Genomic DNA, 18,427 nt, shown 5'->3' on the forward strand with positions numbered 1-18,427 from the left:
TTTCCTATTGTTTTTGTATTCTCTAATTCTTTTATCTCTAATCTTTATTATTTCCTTTCTTCAGCTAACTTTTGGTTTTGGTTATTCTTTTTCTAGTTCCTTGAGATGTAGTTAGATTGTTGATTTTGATATCTTTCTTCTTTTTTGATGTTTACTGTTAAAAATTTCCCTCTTAGTATTGCTTTCATAGCATCCCATAGATTTTGGTAGTTGTATTTTTATTTGTGTACAGATATCTTCTAATTTCCCTTGTGATTTTTTTAATTTGAGCCCCCAAAGTACTTTTTACCTTACGGTTGTATAGGTTATATAAAATGATTTCAGGGTTTGGTTATTAGGGGAATACAAATATGGGAAATAGATTCTGTTAAACAGCAGTAACTTAAATTGTGTATTTCTTTATTCTAGGTCTTGTGTTTGCATGTGCTAAAAAAAAGGAGGGGAGTGTATTGAGTTAGGAAGCCAAACAAAAATGTTGCCATTTCAGTATGTTCAGTGACCATGCACTGAGCACAAACCGCTGTACTCAGCACTGGAGATTCAAAAATGCAGACATCATCTCTCTCCCGGGTTTCAGTCTTGTAGGAAGGATAAGATTAGGTCGTTGATGACTCAGTAACTTGAAACTTGGCAGAGAAAACCAGCATTTAGGAGCAGTGCCATCTTTACCCTCTGCCCATGCTATTTTGAGTTATTTAACACTTACTGTCTTTCAAAAAATTGTTTCATTAGGCACAACACCATCACCGGGCGATGGCTGACCAGGTTCCAGGCCGTGTGGGACCCTAAGCAGGAAGACTGTGTCATAGTTGGCAGCATGGCCCAGCCACGGCGAGTGGAGATCTTCCATGAGACAGGAAAGTGGGTGCACTCTTTTCTGGGTGGTGAATGCCTTGCCTCTGTGTGTTCCATCAATGCTATGCACCCAACTCGGTATATTTTGGCTGGAGGTAATTCCAGTGGGAGGGTACATGTTTTTATGAACTAAGAAAGTTGTGGACTTTTGGGTTCCCAATTTGTTCAAATTAATCTGTCTAAGGAGCCTAGTAATTCGTGTGGCTTAGTCTGTTTACTTGGTAATATGTACTATTTAGCGAATATAAATTTGCTTTGTAAATAAGCATTATGAGCAGAATGTACTTTTAGGAAGAGAGAGGCCTTGGAGGTTGTTTCTGTAGGATGTGGAGGGCATTGGAGGGGAGACTGTGATGCTTTCAGCACTTTTAACCAGGCAGAATGTGGAGAAATTCCAGCGTTATAAATTACAAAGCTTTGAGTGATCAGTGTTTTGGTTGTTTTTGTTGCCTTGATTCTATAGTCATATATAGATTTGTGGTTTATTTTACAGTTTGAAATACATATTTATTTCTAGACTTAAATACACTGGAAGGGATCCTGAAAGGTTATCTCATCTGAGTGATTTTGAAACTTTTAATTTTTTTAAACTGAGCACTTTTTCCCCCTTGCCTCTAAATTAAATCGTACATGAAATCCCAAGATAATTGCTGAGAGGCTGTGGTTCACTTGGGCAAGGCCTGGGTCCCTGTGTTGACCTTCTCCTCACTCCTCTCCATGGCTCCTGAGACACAGCCAGGGAGTCCCAGGGCTTGTAGGCACAGGGTTGGAATATACTAATCCCTGCCACCCAGTGTGAGATTACTTTTAGACCACTGTTTCCCGGACTGGGTTGTAGCTATTGATGTGACTTAAGTGACCATGACCAGTGTCTAAAAAAATGAAAAGGAGACAAATAGTAAAGAATAGCAAACATAATTAGAACAAATATTCTTTTGTGAAACTTAGTTCCATGCATACATAGCTGTAGGTATACATACATATGTATTTTATGATGTAAAATGTATTTCTTTATTACTGTGGTCATGGTTAAAGAAGTAAGAGCTCCTACCCTAGAAGGTCCCAGCCAACTTTATGTGTCCTTGTCTTTTAAACTCTCCAGAGATTTAGTAGCCTGGGAAAGTGTTATGGAATTCCATTTCTGGCATTTATTCATTAAAAATACTTGTTTTCAGAAGCTGTGGCAACTTGAATGTGTCTGTTGTTGGACCCTACTAAATCAGCAACTGAGATTACTGTGTGTTATTATTGATTCAACTTTTTCTGTTGTTCATTGCCAAATGACTACTGAAAGATTGTTCTAAATAGTTTTAGCAATATGCCTGATTTCTAAGAGGAAATATGATTTTTCCAGAATGGTATGTCACAGAAATAAAGTGATATATGTAATTTCCTTGAATAACATTTTTTTCTTTTTTAAAATTTATTCATTTGGCTGGGCCATGTCCTAGTTGTGGCATGCTCAGTATTTGTTGCACTATGCAGGATTTTAGCTGCAGTATGTGGGATCCAGTTCCCTGGCCAGGGATTGAGCCTGGACCCCTGCATTGAGAGCACAGTGTCTTAACCACTGGGCCACCAGGGAAGTTCCTCCAACGTTTTGCTTAAATAATTTCCTTCTCTGTAACTAAAGACTAAACAGATTTCGAAGCTTATTAAAAGGTGGTGGTATTTATAAGGAATAGGGTTTCTCTTGTTTTCTTGGTGCTGGAATACAGGAATTGATAAGCAAGGTGGAAATACGAATTTATGAAATGCACAATAAGGCTGTGTGAAGTTGCACAGGTGCACGTGCTTAACTGCTCAATTCCGTCCGACTCTTTGTGACCCCGTGGACTGTGGCCTCCAGGCGCCTCTGTCCATGGGATTCTCTCAGCAAGAATACTGGAGTGGGGTGCCATTTTCTCCTCCAGCGGATCTTCCTGACCCAGGGATCGAACTAGAACTCGCACCTCTTATGTCTCCCGCATTGGCGCCCCCTGGGAAGCCCTGTGTGAGGTCGAGGTATGTTATAAACTGCTCTGGAAATAGTTAAAGGAAGACTCTAGGCTCCCTTTCCCTTTTCCACACCACTTAATTTTATGGGGTCTAGTCGTGGCCGGTTCTGTGGGAACTGTTCTTTTTCTTAACATGTTGTGAAACTACTCTTAATCAAATTAGTACTGTCATTTAAGCCTTGAATACTTCGTGGTAATTGCCTGGCTTCTACTATAAATGTTAGAAGATTCTTGATGTTTCTCACTTTTGTGGTCTCTTGCCATTGTAGCTTCATAAGCTGTGCTATTTATGTCCATTCAAGAGTTCTCTCTTCTTGAGGCAGTGTAGGAGGGAGAGTGAGTAGGGGGCTTGTTTCTTCATGGTAAGCTCTACAGTGAAACAGTTGTTTAAATCTAGGAAGCACATAAAGGACAATTGTCTCCCTTATGACATCCTTAAACTGTACTCTGTTGTGAAAGGCACTTTTCCCAGAGACTTGCTTAAAGTCATGTGGCTTCTGTAATTATGTGTGTGTTATGTTTGCACTATCTCCTTCCTGGATAAACCTTTTGTGTTAGTTGGCCTTTATAATATCTCATAACCGTGTAAGCTCTGAATTCTACTGGTGTTATTTTCTTTGAGATGCCTGACTTTTTTTTTTTTTAATGTGACATTGAGGAGGAAGAAGATGATCTCGTTTGGGGTGAATGGAGACTTGGTCAGACTAAGAGAAACTGCAAATGATTAGGGACTGATAGAATCTTACTTGCTTAAGACCTGTTTTAGTATTCTGGCTTTTGAGTTACCTTTCCACAGAGAAGACTTTGCAAAGGCACTTCTCCAGGAAAGCAGAGAGCTTTAGGGCTGTGGTTCAGAGATTTAAGTATTTTCAGCCAGTGTACAGGGGACGAGGAGGAGGGCAGAGAAGCGCCTTCTGTATCAAACTTGAAGGAAAAAATAGAAAGGATGTGCACACAGTTGAGTCCTCGTCAGTTATCCAAGAAGGGCGGCAGCTGTGAATCTGTAGCGTCATGGGAAACCACTCTCATCCAGTGGTTCTCATGCTTTTTCCTCTTCAGCCCACTTTAAGCAAAGATTTTTGTTGATTAGGAAAAAAAAAAAAAAAACTTTACTGGGGACAGAACACTGGATATCATTTTAAAGCTAATAGGAATCTCTTAAAATGTGGAGGTAACTGCTTTCGGAAGATGATCTGGTGGCAGAATGGAGGGTTGGAGGACAGGTAGAATTGAAAACAAGATTGGGTAATAAGTAGCACAGTGGACCTTAGTTTCACCTTTTATGCTCATGGAATTTAGAAGACCGTTACCAAGCCTGTAGTCATAGAGTGGTTACAGACTGAGATGAGATAGTGTTAAAGGAATGGATGCTGAAAGTACTTGTGAGCACGAGGTTTGTCACTGTGGTGGTGAGGTCATCCTGTTCCCTCTATAGGAGGTGTTTTCTGTTCTTTTTCTTCAGTTCAGTTGAGTCGCTCAGTCGAGTCTGACTCTTTGCGACCCCATGAATCGCAGCACGCCAGGCCTCCCCATCCATCACCAACTCCCGGAGTTCACCCAAACTCATGTCCATCGAGTCATTGATGCCATCCAGCCATCTCATCCTCTGTCGTCCCCTTCTCCCCCTGCCCCCAATTCCTCCCAGCATCAGAGTCTTTTCCAATGAGTCAGCTCTTCTCATGAGGTGGCCAAAGTACTGGAGTTTCAGCTTTAGCATCATTCCTTCCAAAGAACACTCAGGACTGATCTCCTTTAGAATGGACTGGTTGGATCTCCTTGCAGTCCAAGGGACTCTCAAGAGTCTTCTCCAACACCACAGTTCAAAAGCATTAATTCTTCAGCGCTCAGCTTTCTTCACAGTCCAACTTTCACATCCATACATGACTACTGGAAAAATCATAGCCTTGACTAGACGGACCTTTATTGGCAAAGTAATGTCTCTGCTTTTAAATATGTTATCTAGGTTGGTCACAACTTTCCTTCCAAGGAGTAAGCGTCTTTTAATTTCATGGCTGCAGTCACCATCTGCAGTGATTTTGGAGCCCCCCAAAATAAAGTCTGACACTGTTTCTTACTCCAGGCTTAATACCAGTTCAGAAGTTGGACCATCTAGGTTCTCCTCTGGTCTCTAAGACTGTGTAACCTTGGGGAAATAATTTGTTTTTTCCTCATCAGAAAAACGAGGTCCAATTCATATTTAAAATCATTCCACACTTATAGCTTCTAAGTTCTTTTTAAAAAAAATTTATTTTTTAAATGAAGGATAATCACTGGTACAGAATTTTGTTGCTTTCTATCAAACCTCAACATGAATCAGCCATGGGTATACATTTGTCCCTAAGTTCTTAATAGTATTTATCGGGTGGGGGGAGAGGGGAGAAGTAAAGATAATAGGTGACTCTAAGCAAAGTGATTCTTTTAAATAATTTCAGTCACAGACAGCAGTCAGCTGTGTAAACCCCACTGGTGTCCTTTTATCTATGGGCTGTTAACTTTAAGGAGGAGAAAGTGAGACCGGCTGCCAGTTAAAAAGAAAAAAAGAAGGAGTCCACTCTCTTCTATGATATTTAAATATTTATTTAAGTTTAAAAATAATTTTCATGGCACCAGTGATTTTATGCTAACTACATACTGCATATGTAGAAAAAAGTACATTGCTTTGAAGGAAAATGTAACTTAGAATTTTTGGCACACGAAAGGTTAACAACTATATATATATATATATATATATTTTAATGAAACTAAGAAATTCACATTTGCAGGTAGTTTACCTTCTACTGCTTAAAGATGCAGTACACTGTTCTTCAGTAAGAGTTTTATTTCCTCTGATAGATGAAGCTATGGAAACCATTGCTTTTTCTACAATGAGATCAAACTAATTTTGAGAGAAAATAGACACAGTGGAACACAGTAAAACTAGGTTAAAAAAACGTGAACAACTTTTAATGATGGGGGAGATAGCAAAAAAGACTAGTCACCAACAGAGGAGGTTTGTTATTCAAGCATTATGTGAAAAGCAAATCGAAGGAGACTTTTCTACATGTATTTTGTAGGTAGGATAAGCTCTGGAAAAAAAATAACCCACAAGTTTCTGTTCAGAGAGCAGATCCCGCTGTTGGAAGTCGTGTGGACTATTGTACCGTTGGAACTCTAGATACAAGTAACATACCAAGATACGGAATACTGCATCTTTCGTTAATGTGAATATGAAAGGTCAGAGTTCAGGCTCTCACTCACTGCATAGAAACACCGTATTCTACAGACTGAGGTAGGAACACTACACTAAAAGGTAATCTGCTATGTTGCATAAGACAGTAGATATCCAGGGTAAAACAGCCCCGAGTCTCCTGACAGCCTTGTCCTCTTTGAGTCTGCTTTTCACTCAGGTCCTCTGCTAGTAAAGCCTTTCCTGTGTAGATGACAAGTGGCAGTGGCTATCTGGTTCTGAGTGATCCCTAATCTTGACTAGGATCTCCCTCAGGTTTTGTCTTGTCACTTGGAAAACAGATGTTTGTAATTCTGCCCAAATTGTTGCTGGTATGGAAATGACTAGACAGGCCCTCCTCTTCTAGGCTTCGATTCTGGCTGCGTATTAGCATTACAGTACTTGATCTTGCTCATCGTGGCATCAGGCATCTCTTTGCTGGTTGGTTGTTTGAGCACCCTTTAAACAAGCCAGCCCAGCGCCTCTACTAGGAAATGATCCTGGATCTTTACCTGTCAGGAATCACAGCAGAGCTGGCCCTCCTGCTCACACACTGGTAAGAAACAAACAGTTCTGTTGTCTAGATCGAGGTTGGCAAATTCTGGCCTGTGGGCCAAATTCAGCTCACCATCTATTTTTATAAATAAAAACTGCATAAAGGAGCAAGGCTCTGTTCCAATACATTACCTGTGGCTGTTTTTGAACTCGGACAGCAGAGTGGAGTAGTTGCCACAGAGTACAGCCTTCAAAACCTAAAATTTAAAAATATTTACTACCTGGCACTTCACAGAAGAAGTTTGCCGACCCTTGATCTAGATAAAAGGGCGTTTAAAATTTCGCAATGCCCACCTTAAAAAGGAACTGTCTATTCCATGGCTGTTGTATTCTGTACGTGGATATGGTTCTGCCACCTCAGAGGACACACTCGGGCAAGGCAGACCTGCACACGACTCTCTCTGCCCTGTGCGCCCCAGGAATCTGTCCACGGACCATCCTACCCACGTCCTCCAGCCCCACGTGACTTGGAAATCTCTCCCTGAGATGAAAACAAGTTCTTGTGTGTGAGCAGCTGTAAGTGTTGCGGAGCTTGGGCCGCGGACCCCACTCACCCTTCACGCTTCCGCCTGCTTCCATGGCTCTCAGCCAGGACAGCCAGCGTTTTCCTACAGCTTTCATCTTCCTGGTGCAGAGGATGGCCCTAGGGGGCAGTGTTTCTACAGCTAAGTGTTGGTCTCTGCCACGTTCACCTTCTTTTGGAGGCATCTGTTAGAACTCTTATTTAAAGAGATTCTTTTCCTGGTCCCTTCCAAGGCTGTTTTGGTTGATCTTGGAATTCTATTTTCTGAAGCTTTTCATTCTCAGGATCAGTTTCTTTCTTGCATCTTTTAAGTTCATCAGGCTCTATTTTTCTTACTCCATAAAGTAAAAACAAAAGGTGAATTGATAAGAAAATAATATTTTGTTTGTTAAAATATAAATTGAAAGTCTTTTCTAGAGGGAGAGGGGTGTACAAAATAAGTACTGCTGTGTGATCTCAACAGTCTCTCCGGTACCTTAGCTCTGGTTTCTGTTAACTGTACTTAGTCCAGCGTCTGACAGTGCTGTCTACCCCTGGCACCACTGAATTTACCTATTGCTTCTGGAGCACTGTAAAAGTCTTGAGGTCCTTAGAAAAAAGTCACAGGAGTCTAAGTTCATGATACAGAACTCATGGTGATGCTCCCTAGGATCTAGTCTAAGGGGACAGACTTACCCTACCCCTGCTGCTGCTGTTGTAGCAGTGGTCGTTTCAGATGCCCACTCTGCTCAGATTTGAAAGAAATGAAAAGAAAATCCAACTCAGACCGTCATAAGAAGCAACTTTCCATTTAATTGTTCTACATGGATGTTTACTTTTTTTTTTTAAAAGCTCTGTCTGGGAAGAAAACCTAGACAGCCCCCATTGTCCAGGCCCCTGACCTGCCCCGCTGAGGCTGCAGTGATGTGTCTGCTGGGGCCCCTGCAGGGAAGCTCCTGCAGTAAACAGAAGACGACAGCCCTCTAGTCTTCAACTAGTGTCTTGTCTGCTGGGTGACACTACTGTGAGAATCAGTAATAACAAAATAAATTATTTTTGATATCTTCAAAATAATACACATCTATGAAAAATCAAAATCCAGAACCAAAAATTTTCCTGCAAATTGGGAGGATGATAAACGGAGTTGCTGAGCCTTTCTTGAGAGAACCTCTGAAGGAAATGAGTTTTCCCAGTTAGTTTAGACAAGGCGTGTGCCTATCCCCTTTCTTCTTCTAGGAAACGACCCTCCTAGGCTGTGGACTTTCTGAGTCATGAGAGGAGGACTTGGAACATGTGCCGATGGTTCCGCGATGGGCCCCATTGCTGGGAATGGGTAGCCGGGCTCCTTGGTCCACCTGGCTAGTTATTGGGAGGATTCATGCCTTCTCAGGTGTCAATGAGCAGGCTCACCACTGAGCGGATTTTGCAGGCAAACCATCGCCTGAGGGGACAAAAGTATTGATAGTGGAATTGTTCAAACTCGGGGGTCTGGCGGATATCGCGGAAAAAGGCAATGTCAAGGTCAGACTCAGTAAGGATGATCAGGAGGAGGAGCAAAACAAAGAGGAGTCCCATGGTCACAAGGAGCAAACGGAGGACACTTAAAACAAACTTATTCACCTGTTCCTCCTCCGGCCTGCTGTGACCCTGACACAGGGCCCTCAGCTCGCCCCCGAGGGCCTCCAGCTCGGCGGCAGTCGGGGTGCTGGCCTCAGACTCCTTCTCCTCCTCGATGCTGCAGGTCGCCCCATTGATCTGCCGGGAGAGCAGCATCAGCTCCAGGCTGTGCTCAGCCACAGGGGTGGGCAGCACGCTGTCCGCAGGGCTGTAAGCCTCGTCCGCAATCACGGCGACTCGCTCGTTGCTGTCTGCCCGGCTGCTTCTCACGTGAGGCAGGAACGTGTCCCCGTGGGAGGAGGCACGTACCGGGGTGGAGTGGGCACTGTCCCGCAGGGACTCGAGGCCTGGAAAGACAAAGGGGAAGTGAGCAGGCTTCTGTGTACCGGCGCACACTTTGTCTGGTGGAGGCAGCCCTGTTCTGTTTGGTCGCTGAAGTCTTAGGAATGCCCTCTGCAGCCCCACGTGACCAGCCGCTGCCAACCCTGCGCATCAAGAATAGGACCAGAGAAGCAGCAGGAATCAGGGTGTCACTGGTTGTAAGTTTCTGTTTTGTTTTTTTTCTTTGCTTATAGTTTTGGCCATATTCATTACAGATTCTGCCTTTCCTGCCTTTGGTGTCCTGGCTCAGCCCAACCTGAAAGAGAATTGCAAAGTATCTCTGACCCAGAGGGGGGGTCTTGGTTCAGGGAGCTGAGGGTCTTGAGAGGCAGGAATGAAGGGGAGACTGTTTTGCCCAACGGGGCCTCATCAGTTACCTAGTCTGGAGCTGAGTGTCCTCCTGACACCCGAACACACTGCTCCTTGAACTCGTGAGCTCATCTTTTGGACTTCTGCAGTTGCTGTCAGTCTCTTCAGCCTCCACTTTTAGCTGTACTGACCTAGAGTGGGGTGAAGACCCAACCTGCTCTTCCTAAGTGCTCGCCCTCTCTTTTCACCTTCAATTGAGCCGGGTCCAGAATAGGTAAAACCAGGGGAGCTGTCAGCCCGGAGTACAGAGTGGTCTCCGAGAAGAGGACCAGTGGGAAATTCTCTTAACGTTTGTTAGGAGGAGGGTCTTCTGGCCCTAAAACCGCTCATTATTCTCTTAGAACATTTCTGTCTTTCCAGAGCTCAAGCTCTGGTAGGGAAAAACAGGAACTGGTTACTTCCCTCAACCAAACAGCCGCCACCCAGGCCTGAGGATGTGGACTCAGACTGGCCGAGTGTGGCCCCTGTCACCGTGCTCCCAAGAAAAAGGCTCCTTGTTTCAGATTCAGTGTCTGCATTTCCCACTCCTGTACATACTGGTGGTGCTGGAGTGGCTCTCCCTACTTTTGTGGTCCACGTTGAGAACCTTGTCCCTTTCTGTTGCTCTGAAATTGACCCTGACTGCCCAAGACTGAACCAGATTTCCAGGTAGTAAAGATCTGACCTAACCAGGGCTGCTTAGGGAGTTTTCTGGCTCAGGGTTAGCTTCTTTTAAAAGGTGCCAGTCACCTTTCAGAAGCAGTGTGTCTCATCTTCGTTAGTTTCCTTGTAGGGTAGCCAGTTGCAGCCAGGCCGCCTGCCTGCCCAGGCTGCTTTAGCCGTTCTCAGCATATCCACAGTTACAGGTTCTCCAGAGGAACAAACGAGTGGGTGGGGGAGACGGCAGCCCCCCGTTCTCCGCCTCTGCTCCCCATCACATCACCATTAGTGTACTTGCCACAGCTCTCAGCTCCTGCTTTCAGAAGCTTCATGGTCCTGGCTGTATTTCTTGTCCCTACGCTCTAGACTCTTAAATCTGTGTAATGTTTTAAACATTTCAAAGCACTTTCATCTTTCAGCATTCATGAAGTAGAGAGGGCAAGTGGTTACAGAACTTGCCAGAGTCATGTGGTTGGTTGTTACTGGCAAAGGCGATGGTAGCGTCCTAGCATCTTTCACTCCCCGGTGCTGACGACCATCCAGCTGGATTCTGGGGAGCGGAACAGCGGGCCAGGATAAATTAAGTGAACAGCCTGCACCTGCCTTAGATTTAAGTTGCCCAAGAAACCGTCATGAAAGAAGGTAAAATTAAGCGCCTGTCCCTTGTTGCAGCACCTTCGATGCTCCTCTGCTCTCGGTTCCTCCCTTCTGCCCCCGCTGCACGTGTAACAGGAGAAACATGTGCCTGCGAGTGTGAAGGGGGTTCCTGATGAACAGAAGCCTCTTCAGGCCCTGACTGCGCATGGTGCTGGCTCAGCTCCTTCCCAAACCCTCTGTGGCTCTCTGTTCTCTGGGGCCTGCACCTCACAAGGACAGCTTTGATGGCAGACTTTCCAGCATATGACCAGATTAGCTGCCAGAAGCCACTTCACTGCAATCTCAGCTTGGCCTACAGTTCAGCTCTGAGCTTGCTGGGGAAGGTGAGAGGCAAAGGCCATGACAGGAGAAAGCACAATCGGAGGGACTGCAGAAGCCACATCATTGTGAGTCGTTGGTGCTCTCAGTAAGCAAGATACTGGCTACACATGCGTTTTTCCCCTAAGGACAGCGTCCGATAGACAGAATTATTCAGCAAATATTAGTCTTCTATTCCCCCAACAGCAGGCTTGCCTGGTGGCTCAGACGGTAAAGATTCCACCTGCAATGCAGGAGGCCCAGGTTCGCTCCCTGGAGAAGGGAATGGCCACCCACTCTCAGACCCACCTGTAAGGTGATCTTAAATCATCACTCCTATGCCACCTTAGTCCTATACAGAGCTGCAGGTTTCAGTACAAATCATCACTCGCCTCAAACCTGTAGTTCTGGGATGGCTCAGGTGGGCGGCACAGCAAGATAGAGGGTGTCTCTTTACCTTGGAGGCGCTCCAGCTGATCGCCTTGCCTGGAGTTCGCTCCCGGTGGGCTGGGGGGCACAGCGGTCAGGAGCCTCCCCTGAAGCCGGGGCCCCAGCCTCAGGATGCGCACGCTCAGGGGCCGGAGGCAGTGATTAGTCAGCCGGAGCTGAACTCGGACTCGCGTGTGAATCTTAATCAGGCTCTTCCCCATGGTGGCCCAGGAAGGCAGGCACGTCTTCAGTGGAAACCAGCTGGTCTCCTCATGGGACCGGCCAGGAAGAGAAGGTGCAGGGGGCACGGATGGAAACCCAGCCAGGGACGCAGGCTTTTTCACTGGTCACACGCCACGGCAGCCCCTTCACAGTGCCTCCAGTGCTGGAGACAGCAGAGTGGCTCTGAGAGGCCAAGCTTATCAGGGCCCTGGATTCAGTTGGAAGCACTTAGACCCATAAAAAGTAATGTTTTCCCAGCCCGTAGAGCTGGTTCCCTGAGGCCCGTTATCAGGGCCCCAGGCCTCTCAGAGAGTTAGGGACCAAGAGGATAGGGGTGATGCCAGAGGGGAGAGGAAGCGGGACTGCCCCAGAAAACCCAGGATGTGAAGCCACAGAGGCAGGGGGCCTTGTGGTGTGAGGCTCTGATGGGGGCTCTGTGGCTGGAAATGGGCCCTCTCCTCCGCTGGGCTCTGTGCAGTCTGGTTGCTGACTGGTGCCCCCGGGGGTACAGTGAGTGATGGGAACGGACATACCTGAGTGACCTCTCTGGGTCAGGCCTGTGCTAACGTGTTATCTTGGCATCCCTGAGAGCAGAGGGCAGGGCCAACCAGTGCACGCTTCTGTTTAAAGTTCAGTGAGATTACATGGTTTCATTCAAACTGTAATGTTATGTTAACGTTTTTGCAGTTTACCCCCATTTTTGGAGAAAAACAAAGCTTTCCCCTGGAAAAGGCAGGTTTCTGTGATAACAATTTCTATGGTGTATGGACTGCAGGAAGGACGACCCCTGATGGAGCATGAACCCATTTCAAATGCCCATAACTTCCTGGGAGTTGTGATGGTTTGTGCCCTTCCTCTGAGGCCCCATCACATCCCTCCCACCCTTCCCTGCCTGGTTGGGTGGACAGTGGGGATCAGCCGTGTTAGGTGCTTTAAAGGCAAAACCTCCCCTCAGAGATGATGCAGCTGAACTCTCTCCTCCTGAAATGATCCATTCTTTATTTCACTAGGCTTCCTGACCCCTGTACTTCCTAGGTGGCACAGTGGTAAAGAATCTGCCTGCCAGTGCAGGAAACATGAGATGTGGGTTCGATCCCTGGGTCGGGCGCTAGTCCATGGGGTTGCAAAGAGTCAGATGTCAATGAGTGACTAAGCACATGGCACATACCTCTTTTCGACTCTGTTTAAGAAGCCATTTACTTTCTGGGCTTCCCAGGTGGTAAAGAACCAGTGCCAGTGCAGGAGACATGAGAGACGTGGGTTTGATCCCTGGGTCAGGAGGATCCTCTGGAGAAGGAAATGGCAACCCACTCCAGTACTCTTGCCTGGAGAACCCCATGGACAGAGGGGCCTGGCAGGCCATGGTCCATAGGGTCGCAGAGAGTCAGACACGACTGAAGCAACTAAGCACGCACTGGTAAGAGCCACTTAACTGCTCAAGTCTTGTCTTTTTTCCAAGGCAGATGTCCATCTGCCTCTTCTCACCCTGACTTTCATTCTGCCCGTGAGTTTATTCCCGCTGGGGCAGTTCTGAGCTGCCTACTCCCTCCTGGGTCTAAATGGGCCCCGAGGTGTGAGGAGCAGGGTGGCTTGGGGAGAAGCACTGGGACGGAGGCCTGCTGGGCTATCATCGGCCAGGTTTCAAGTTCTGAGGCCAGGCCCTGGCCCTGCGGGGCGAGGGGGTACTCTGCTCTAACGGCCCTCTGCATCCTCCTCGGCCATTTTGCAAGCACAGGTGACTTTTGGATGTTGAGGAGCTGCTGCTATGATGGGAGGAGGCTGAAGGCAGAGCCAGCGCTGGCTGGGAGCCAAGGCAGCCCCATTGCTCGTCTTGGGGAAGCTTGAGAACAGTGTCCCCACCCCTGGGGTGTTGCTAACCCTGCTTGCAGCTACTCCTGCTGACTTCTGTCTCCACCTGGATGGCCCCAGTCTTCCCTCTTCTGGGAATGCTGGTTTTCTTGATATTCTTCCCTATGCTGGGGAGCAGTAATGCCCGAGGCTGCTCTGTGATACCTGTATTAGTGCCAGCTCCCCCTGGGGGTGCCCTTCTCTCTGGGAGGACGGCTGTCCCGACTTCCTGCAGGAGTCCTGGGATGGACCTGATGGCAAGAAGGGCCTCAGAGAGGGGAGGAAGATATGTATCCTCAAAAGATGAGAAGACATTCCACTTTCCTGAGATGCACATCCCAGAATAAGAGAGCCAGGCTCAGTTCTCCACTAAAGAGTCAGGTAGGAGGGAAAACCCGGGGGCAGTGTCCGATGACAGCCAGAACTCAGCAGTCCATACCTTGCGTCACAGTTATGCTTGGCAGTTTACAAGGCCACCCCACCCCCGACACCTGTCCCCCCTCTACAGTGGGGTCGACAGCCTCAGAGAGGTTAGCAAGCTGCCCCAGAACATGCACGGCAGAGCTCCCGTGCTGACCTCATCTTTATCTCCGGACCCAGGGCTCTCTGCACTGTGCTTGCTGCTGCCCAGTCAGTGCTTTCATCTCTTTAAAGTACTTGCACAGGGGCTTCCCTGGTGGTCCAGTGCTTGAGAATCCGCCTGCCAACGCAGGGGCCATGGGTTCGCTCCTCAGAGCAACTAAACCTGTGCTCCACAACAGGAGACCACCACACGGAGGTGCTCGAGCACTGCCACAACTGGAAAAAAGCCTGCACGCAACAAGGAAGACCTGGTGCCACCAAAAATCATAAAATAATAAAGAAAAGTACTTGCACATACACCAGCTTCTTCACAGCCCCATGGAGTTTTATAAACGGAGCACTGTGGTACTCCCGTAATTAAGGCAGTTGACATTGACACATCATTAAATTTTAAGCACAAGCCAGGGATCCTCCCAGAGGAGCAGCAGAACAATGTCCCTCCTAACCTAAGGGATTCTCCATTTTCATTAACAAACAGCATTCCCACAGAAAGGGCAGAGGGCCTTCCCTCCCCAGCCTCCAGGACAGAGAGGTATGAAGCAGTCATATTCTGTGTCCTGGTCCTCAAGACCTTCTGAGGCCTACAAAACGTCATCTTCAGGGAGGAAAGCACTCAACTTCATACCCGTATCAGGCCTGTGGGGCAACCCGGGTCAGTAACCACAGCTGAGAGCAAGAGTCCTAGAGTTTCCTCACGGTATTAACAGTCCAGAGACTAGAGGGGTATCAGCCTCAGCTACTGGGGTGTCTGGTGAAGATACATAGACTTTGTCTTTCTTCCTGCCTCTACCAAGAGGACAGATTTCTACAAAAGGAGAAGGTGGTGGCAGCTACTGGAATGCTTCAGGACCATGCACACGGGTTTTCATTTCCTGGTGAACTGTCTCACCCACCTTGATCCTTTAGGCTGTAGAGACCGGGTATCAGATCTGGAACATAAGTGAAAGCCTGCAACGTGGAGAGACCCTGGGTCACCTCCAGAGCTCGGGCTCACCTTCCATGATGGAGATGTGAACAGCTCTCCTGCGGGTCCTGGGGACACTGCTCAGTCTTGGGCCGTGGGTTATGGAGGGACAGCTGCGGCTGGGGACCATCCCCGCTCTGAGGTTAAAGAAAAAGAGAACTCTTGACTCAGTGCACAGACAGATGTAGAGTTGACTAGTTGTATTCTAGTTACATAGAATTGCCAGGCTGTGTTAAGTTTTGTTTTTTAAAATCATTATTGCCTTAAGTCCCTGGATCCCAGTCAGAGATACTACTTCAAACCTGTCAACCTCCTAACATCCCAGACCCACCAGAACCTTTCTTTAGTGTGGCAACGGTGCCACCAGTCCCTGGGCAGGACTGTCGGGGAGGAGCCCAGGATATGCAGCACTCCTAACAATGTGCCGAAGACCGATTCTGTAGCGCCTCCTGACTTCCCACAGGGGCTGCTGGGGGCTGTGGCTCCGTGTGAAGACAGGAGTAATGACCTCTCCCATTCACAGAGGTCAGGCTGGCGGCAGCCCAGCCGCCTTAGCCAATCGTCTTCTCCCCGGGTCTCGTCAGGGTCTAGGAGATGCACTCCTGGACATGCCTGATTTACACCTACACATAAAGCACGGACCCTGAAACTCGTTCAGACCTAGTGTGACTGACTTCCTTTCATGGGTTATTTACAGAACCCATGGAATCTTGCTGCTTGGGCGTGTCCTCTGAGGTCTGTGACTAATTTGAGGACTTGGGATCACATAGAGAATTACCCAGGAAAGCGGCTCCTGGGTCCCATCTATTGTCTGGGCTGCATTCAGCCACCTGCCCGCATTCTCCATCAGGGCTCAGGGAACCAGGGTCAGCCTGTTCCCCAGGCCTTTGGCCGAGGCTGGTCTCTTCCGCTTCCTGCCTGGTTTGGGAGCTGTCATGGCCAGAATCTTCATAGCGCTCAACTTAAGATCCTGAGATCTGACCTGGGACCTGGCTGGGGGTAAGCCCCTGGCAGCCTACCTGTGTATTTCTGGCGGCTCCCGCTTGATCTTGGCACTGGACTCCATTACTTCTTTTGCAACTCGGCCGCTGTAAGTAGTAAAATAAAACATGCGGCAAGAAATGAGACAGTGTTCCAGGGCGCGCTCCTCTCTACGATCTCAGATAACTCTGGCTGCACTGGGAAGTAGCCTCTTTGGCCTACCCCATCCCAATGTTCAGGCCACTGAGAAGGGCTTGCTTGTGGGGGTAAAGAGCCCTAAGGCATCCTGACAGCTCTCTATCTGGAGTCTTTGGGATCTTCCGTTCTCATTTAAGAATGATTCTTCATTGTCCAGCATGTTCCAAAAATATTGCCTCAAAAAAAAGATCTTTAGACAAAAATGAGAGGCATCACTGTTACAGTTCTTATTTTGCTGCTTTTATAAGAGCAGGAGGAGAAGATACATATTGTCAAGCCCTACAGGCAAACAGCTGCAGAGAAGGAAATAGTCAAAGGGTTAGGAGATAGGAGAACCAGATGGAAACCACAGGCTTTTCTGGAGGTTCCCAGCATCTCTGTTCTCAAGGGTAAGGACCACCGAGCCACTGTGCTCCAGGGAAGGGTCTGAAAATAGGTCCGTAGTGGTTACTTACTGTCACTATTTACCTGTATCGGAACCGGCTCCCTTTAAAGAATAAATTGCTGCTGGACACTGTGCGCACTTGGCTTGACTTCTCCAGCCTGCAGCAAGGCAAAGTCCAGTGTGACAGATGGCCTGCAAGGCCTTACAGCCTAAGGCAGCGCACCCCCAGCTCCTTCCAAAGCCTACTTGAGGAAACCCTTTGGGAAAAGGCCCTTCACAGCCCCGCTTGTCTCTGACTCTCCGTTGGCCCCTGAGGGCCACACTCTGGGCCTCAGTGCTGGGGGCGGGCAGGCTGCATCCTGCTTCCGTATCAGGAGTGTACGGGCTCCCCAGGGGGACCAAGAGAATAAACATTAGGGCCAGGGGCTGGCCGAGTAAGAGAATGCCACCCGCTGAATCTCAGCCAGGTCTCTGGTTAGCAGTGTGCCCCGGGCAGGTCTCTTTCCTCTCCCATTCTTCCAAGAGTGGAGCTGGGACTGCTTGACCTCAGGAGTCCCTTCCAGACCCAGCATCTGAGAGTCCATGTGGATATCTGGGTAACTGTGGGTGGAGAAGAGAGGAGAGTCTGCCTTCCTATTCTGTCTCCTCCTTGGAGAACCTACAGTGTGGTATCACTTTAGAGACTCTGAAAAGCCCTGAAATGAAGCAACTAGCTGAACTTTAGTACAGGTTCCACCATTTATTTGAACTCGGACCCATTCACCCTCTCTCAGAATACCTATTAACACCGCTGCCGAGGCTGTGGACAGTGGAGGTGGAGACTCTGGACAGCCTATCTATCCTCTTGAGTGACCTCTGTGACCTCTTTAGTCCTCTCACACTTAGACAAGGAAGCTTGGGCAGAGCTCCTCAGATTGAATCTCCTAAGACCCAACTCCACCCACAACATGCCCTGGGTGCATGTCGTACTAACCCAGCTGGGAACCCATCTGGTCCAAAGTCTCTGTCCTGAGTGGTCAGCGAACATTTAGGGAGGCGTCCCTATATCCAGGAACAGCAGTTCCTGGGGACACCATCCCCACCTGTGTCAGGGCTCCACGAGCCTCTGAGCCTACCTGCCCTCCTGCATAAGCACATTCTTTTTTTTTTTTTGCTTCAAAATATTTAATACGTGTCAGATACGTAGTTATATTTTTATCTGAACACGTTCTTGAGTCTGACCCAGCGCCTTGTAAAACCCTAGGCCAGACGCAAGGCAGGGATCTGAGTGCATGGCAGATGCTGAGTGAAGCCAGAGCTAGAGACTGGGCACAAGTGGGGATCGGACCCAGGATGCAGGTTTCTAATACTTAGTCTGTAGTCAGTGGAAAACAGTGGCAAGCAGCCCTGGTTTCCACTGTGGATGCTGTCAGGGTGTGGAGACCAATTCACGAAAGACTCAGAAACTGAGTTTGGGCACAGGTTCAGACCATGGCACAGAGGGAAAAGCAAAGGCAGGCCTCCAAAAACGATGCTGAGACGTTCTGGCTTTCCTTGGACAGCCAGGGACTGAATAGGAGGGAAACGGGACCACATGAAAATCTTCCACGTGCCTTCTCCATGAGAAGAAAGAAGCCCACTCAGGTGAGAGTTCAGGCTGCCGATTCAGTTCCTCCCCCCAATTCTGCTATCAAATGCACAGATGTTATTACACAGCTCAGAAAACCTGCCCAAGGAACAGCCTCGGGCCCTGGTAACAGGGAGG

At 47.8% G+C, this 18,427-nt stretch overlaps 2 protein-coding genes and 1 non-coding gene across 12 annotated transcripts in view; 1 reads left to right on the forward strand and 2 right to left on the reverse strand.

Annotated features, from left to right (window-relative positions):
• WDR76 (WD repeat domain 76) overlaps positions 1-2,254 on the forward strand; it is a 51,261-nt gene extending 49,007 nt beyond the window's left edge. For all 7 annotated transcript variants that reach the window (XM_069558854.1, XM_069558856.1, XM_069558857.1 and 4 more), the window contains one exon: positions 733-2,254. In XM_069558854.1, the coding sequence (XP_069414955.1) occupies positions 733-988 (256 nt within the window). In that variant the 3' untranslated portion in view covers positions 989-2,254. The remainder of the gene's footprint in view (positions 1-732) is intronic.
• Positions 2,255-2,368: 114 nt separating this feature from the next.
• TRNAE-CUC (transfer RNA glutamic acid (anticodon CUC)) lies at positions 2,369-2,440 on the reverse strand. The gene has a single exon. It is a non-coding gene; the product is annotated as a tRNA-Glu (tRNA).
• Positions 2,441-7,907: 5,467 nt separating this feature from the next.
• The window catches only part of FRMD5 (FERM domain containing 5), a 320,560-nt gene continuing 310,040 nt past the window's right edge, over positions 7,908-18,427 (reverse strand). For 3 of the 4 annotated variants that reach the window (XM_069558868.1, XM_069558870.1, XM_069558871.1), the window contains 4 exons: positions 16,767-16,841; positions 16,139-16,207; positions 15,150-15,256; positions 7,908-9,078 (listed from right to left, as the gene is read on the reverse strand). In XM_069558868.1, coding sequence (XP_069414969.1) covers positions 8,501-9,078; positions 15,150-15,256; positions 16,139-16,207; positions 16,767-16,841 — 829 coding nt within the window. In that variant the 3' untranslated portion in view covers positions 7,908-8,500. The remainder of the gene's footprint in view (positions 9,079-15,149; positions 15,257-16,138; positions 16,208-16,766; positions 16,842-18,427) is intronic. The other variant, XM_069558869.1, reaches the window with a different exon arrangement.

This window comes from Ovis canadensis, chromosome 18 (genome assembly GCF_042477335.2).
Source record: "Ovis canadensis isolate MfBH-ARS-UI-01 breed Bighorn chromosome 18, ARS-UI_OviCan_v2, whole genome shotgun sequence".
NCBI classification, from domain to species: Eukaryota; Metazoa; Chordata; class Mammalia; order Artiodactyla; family Bovidae; genus Ovis; species Ovis canadensis.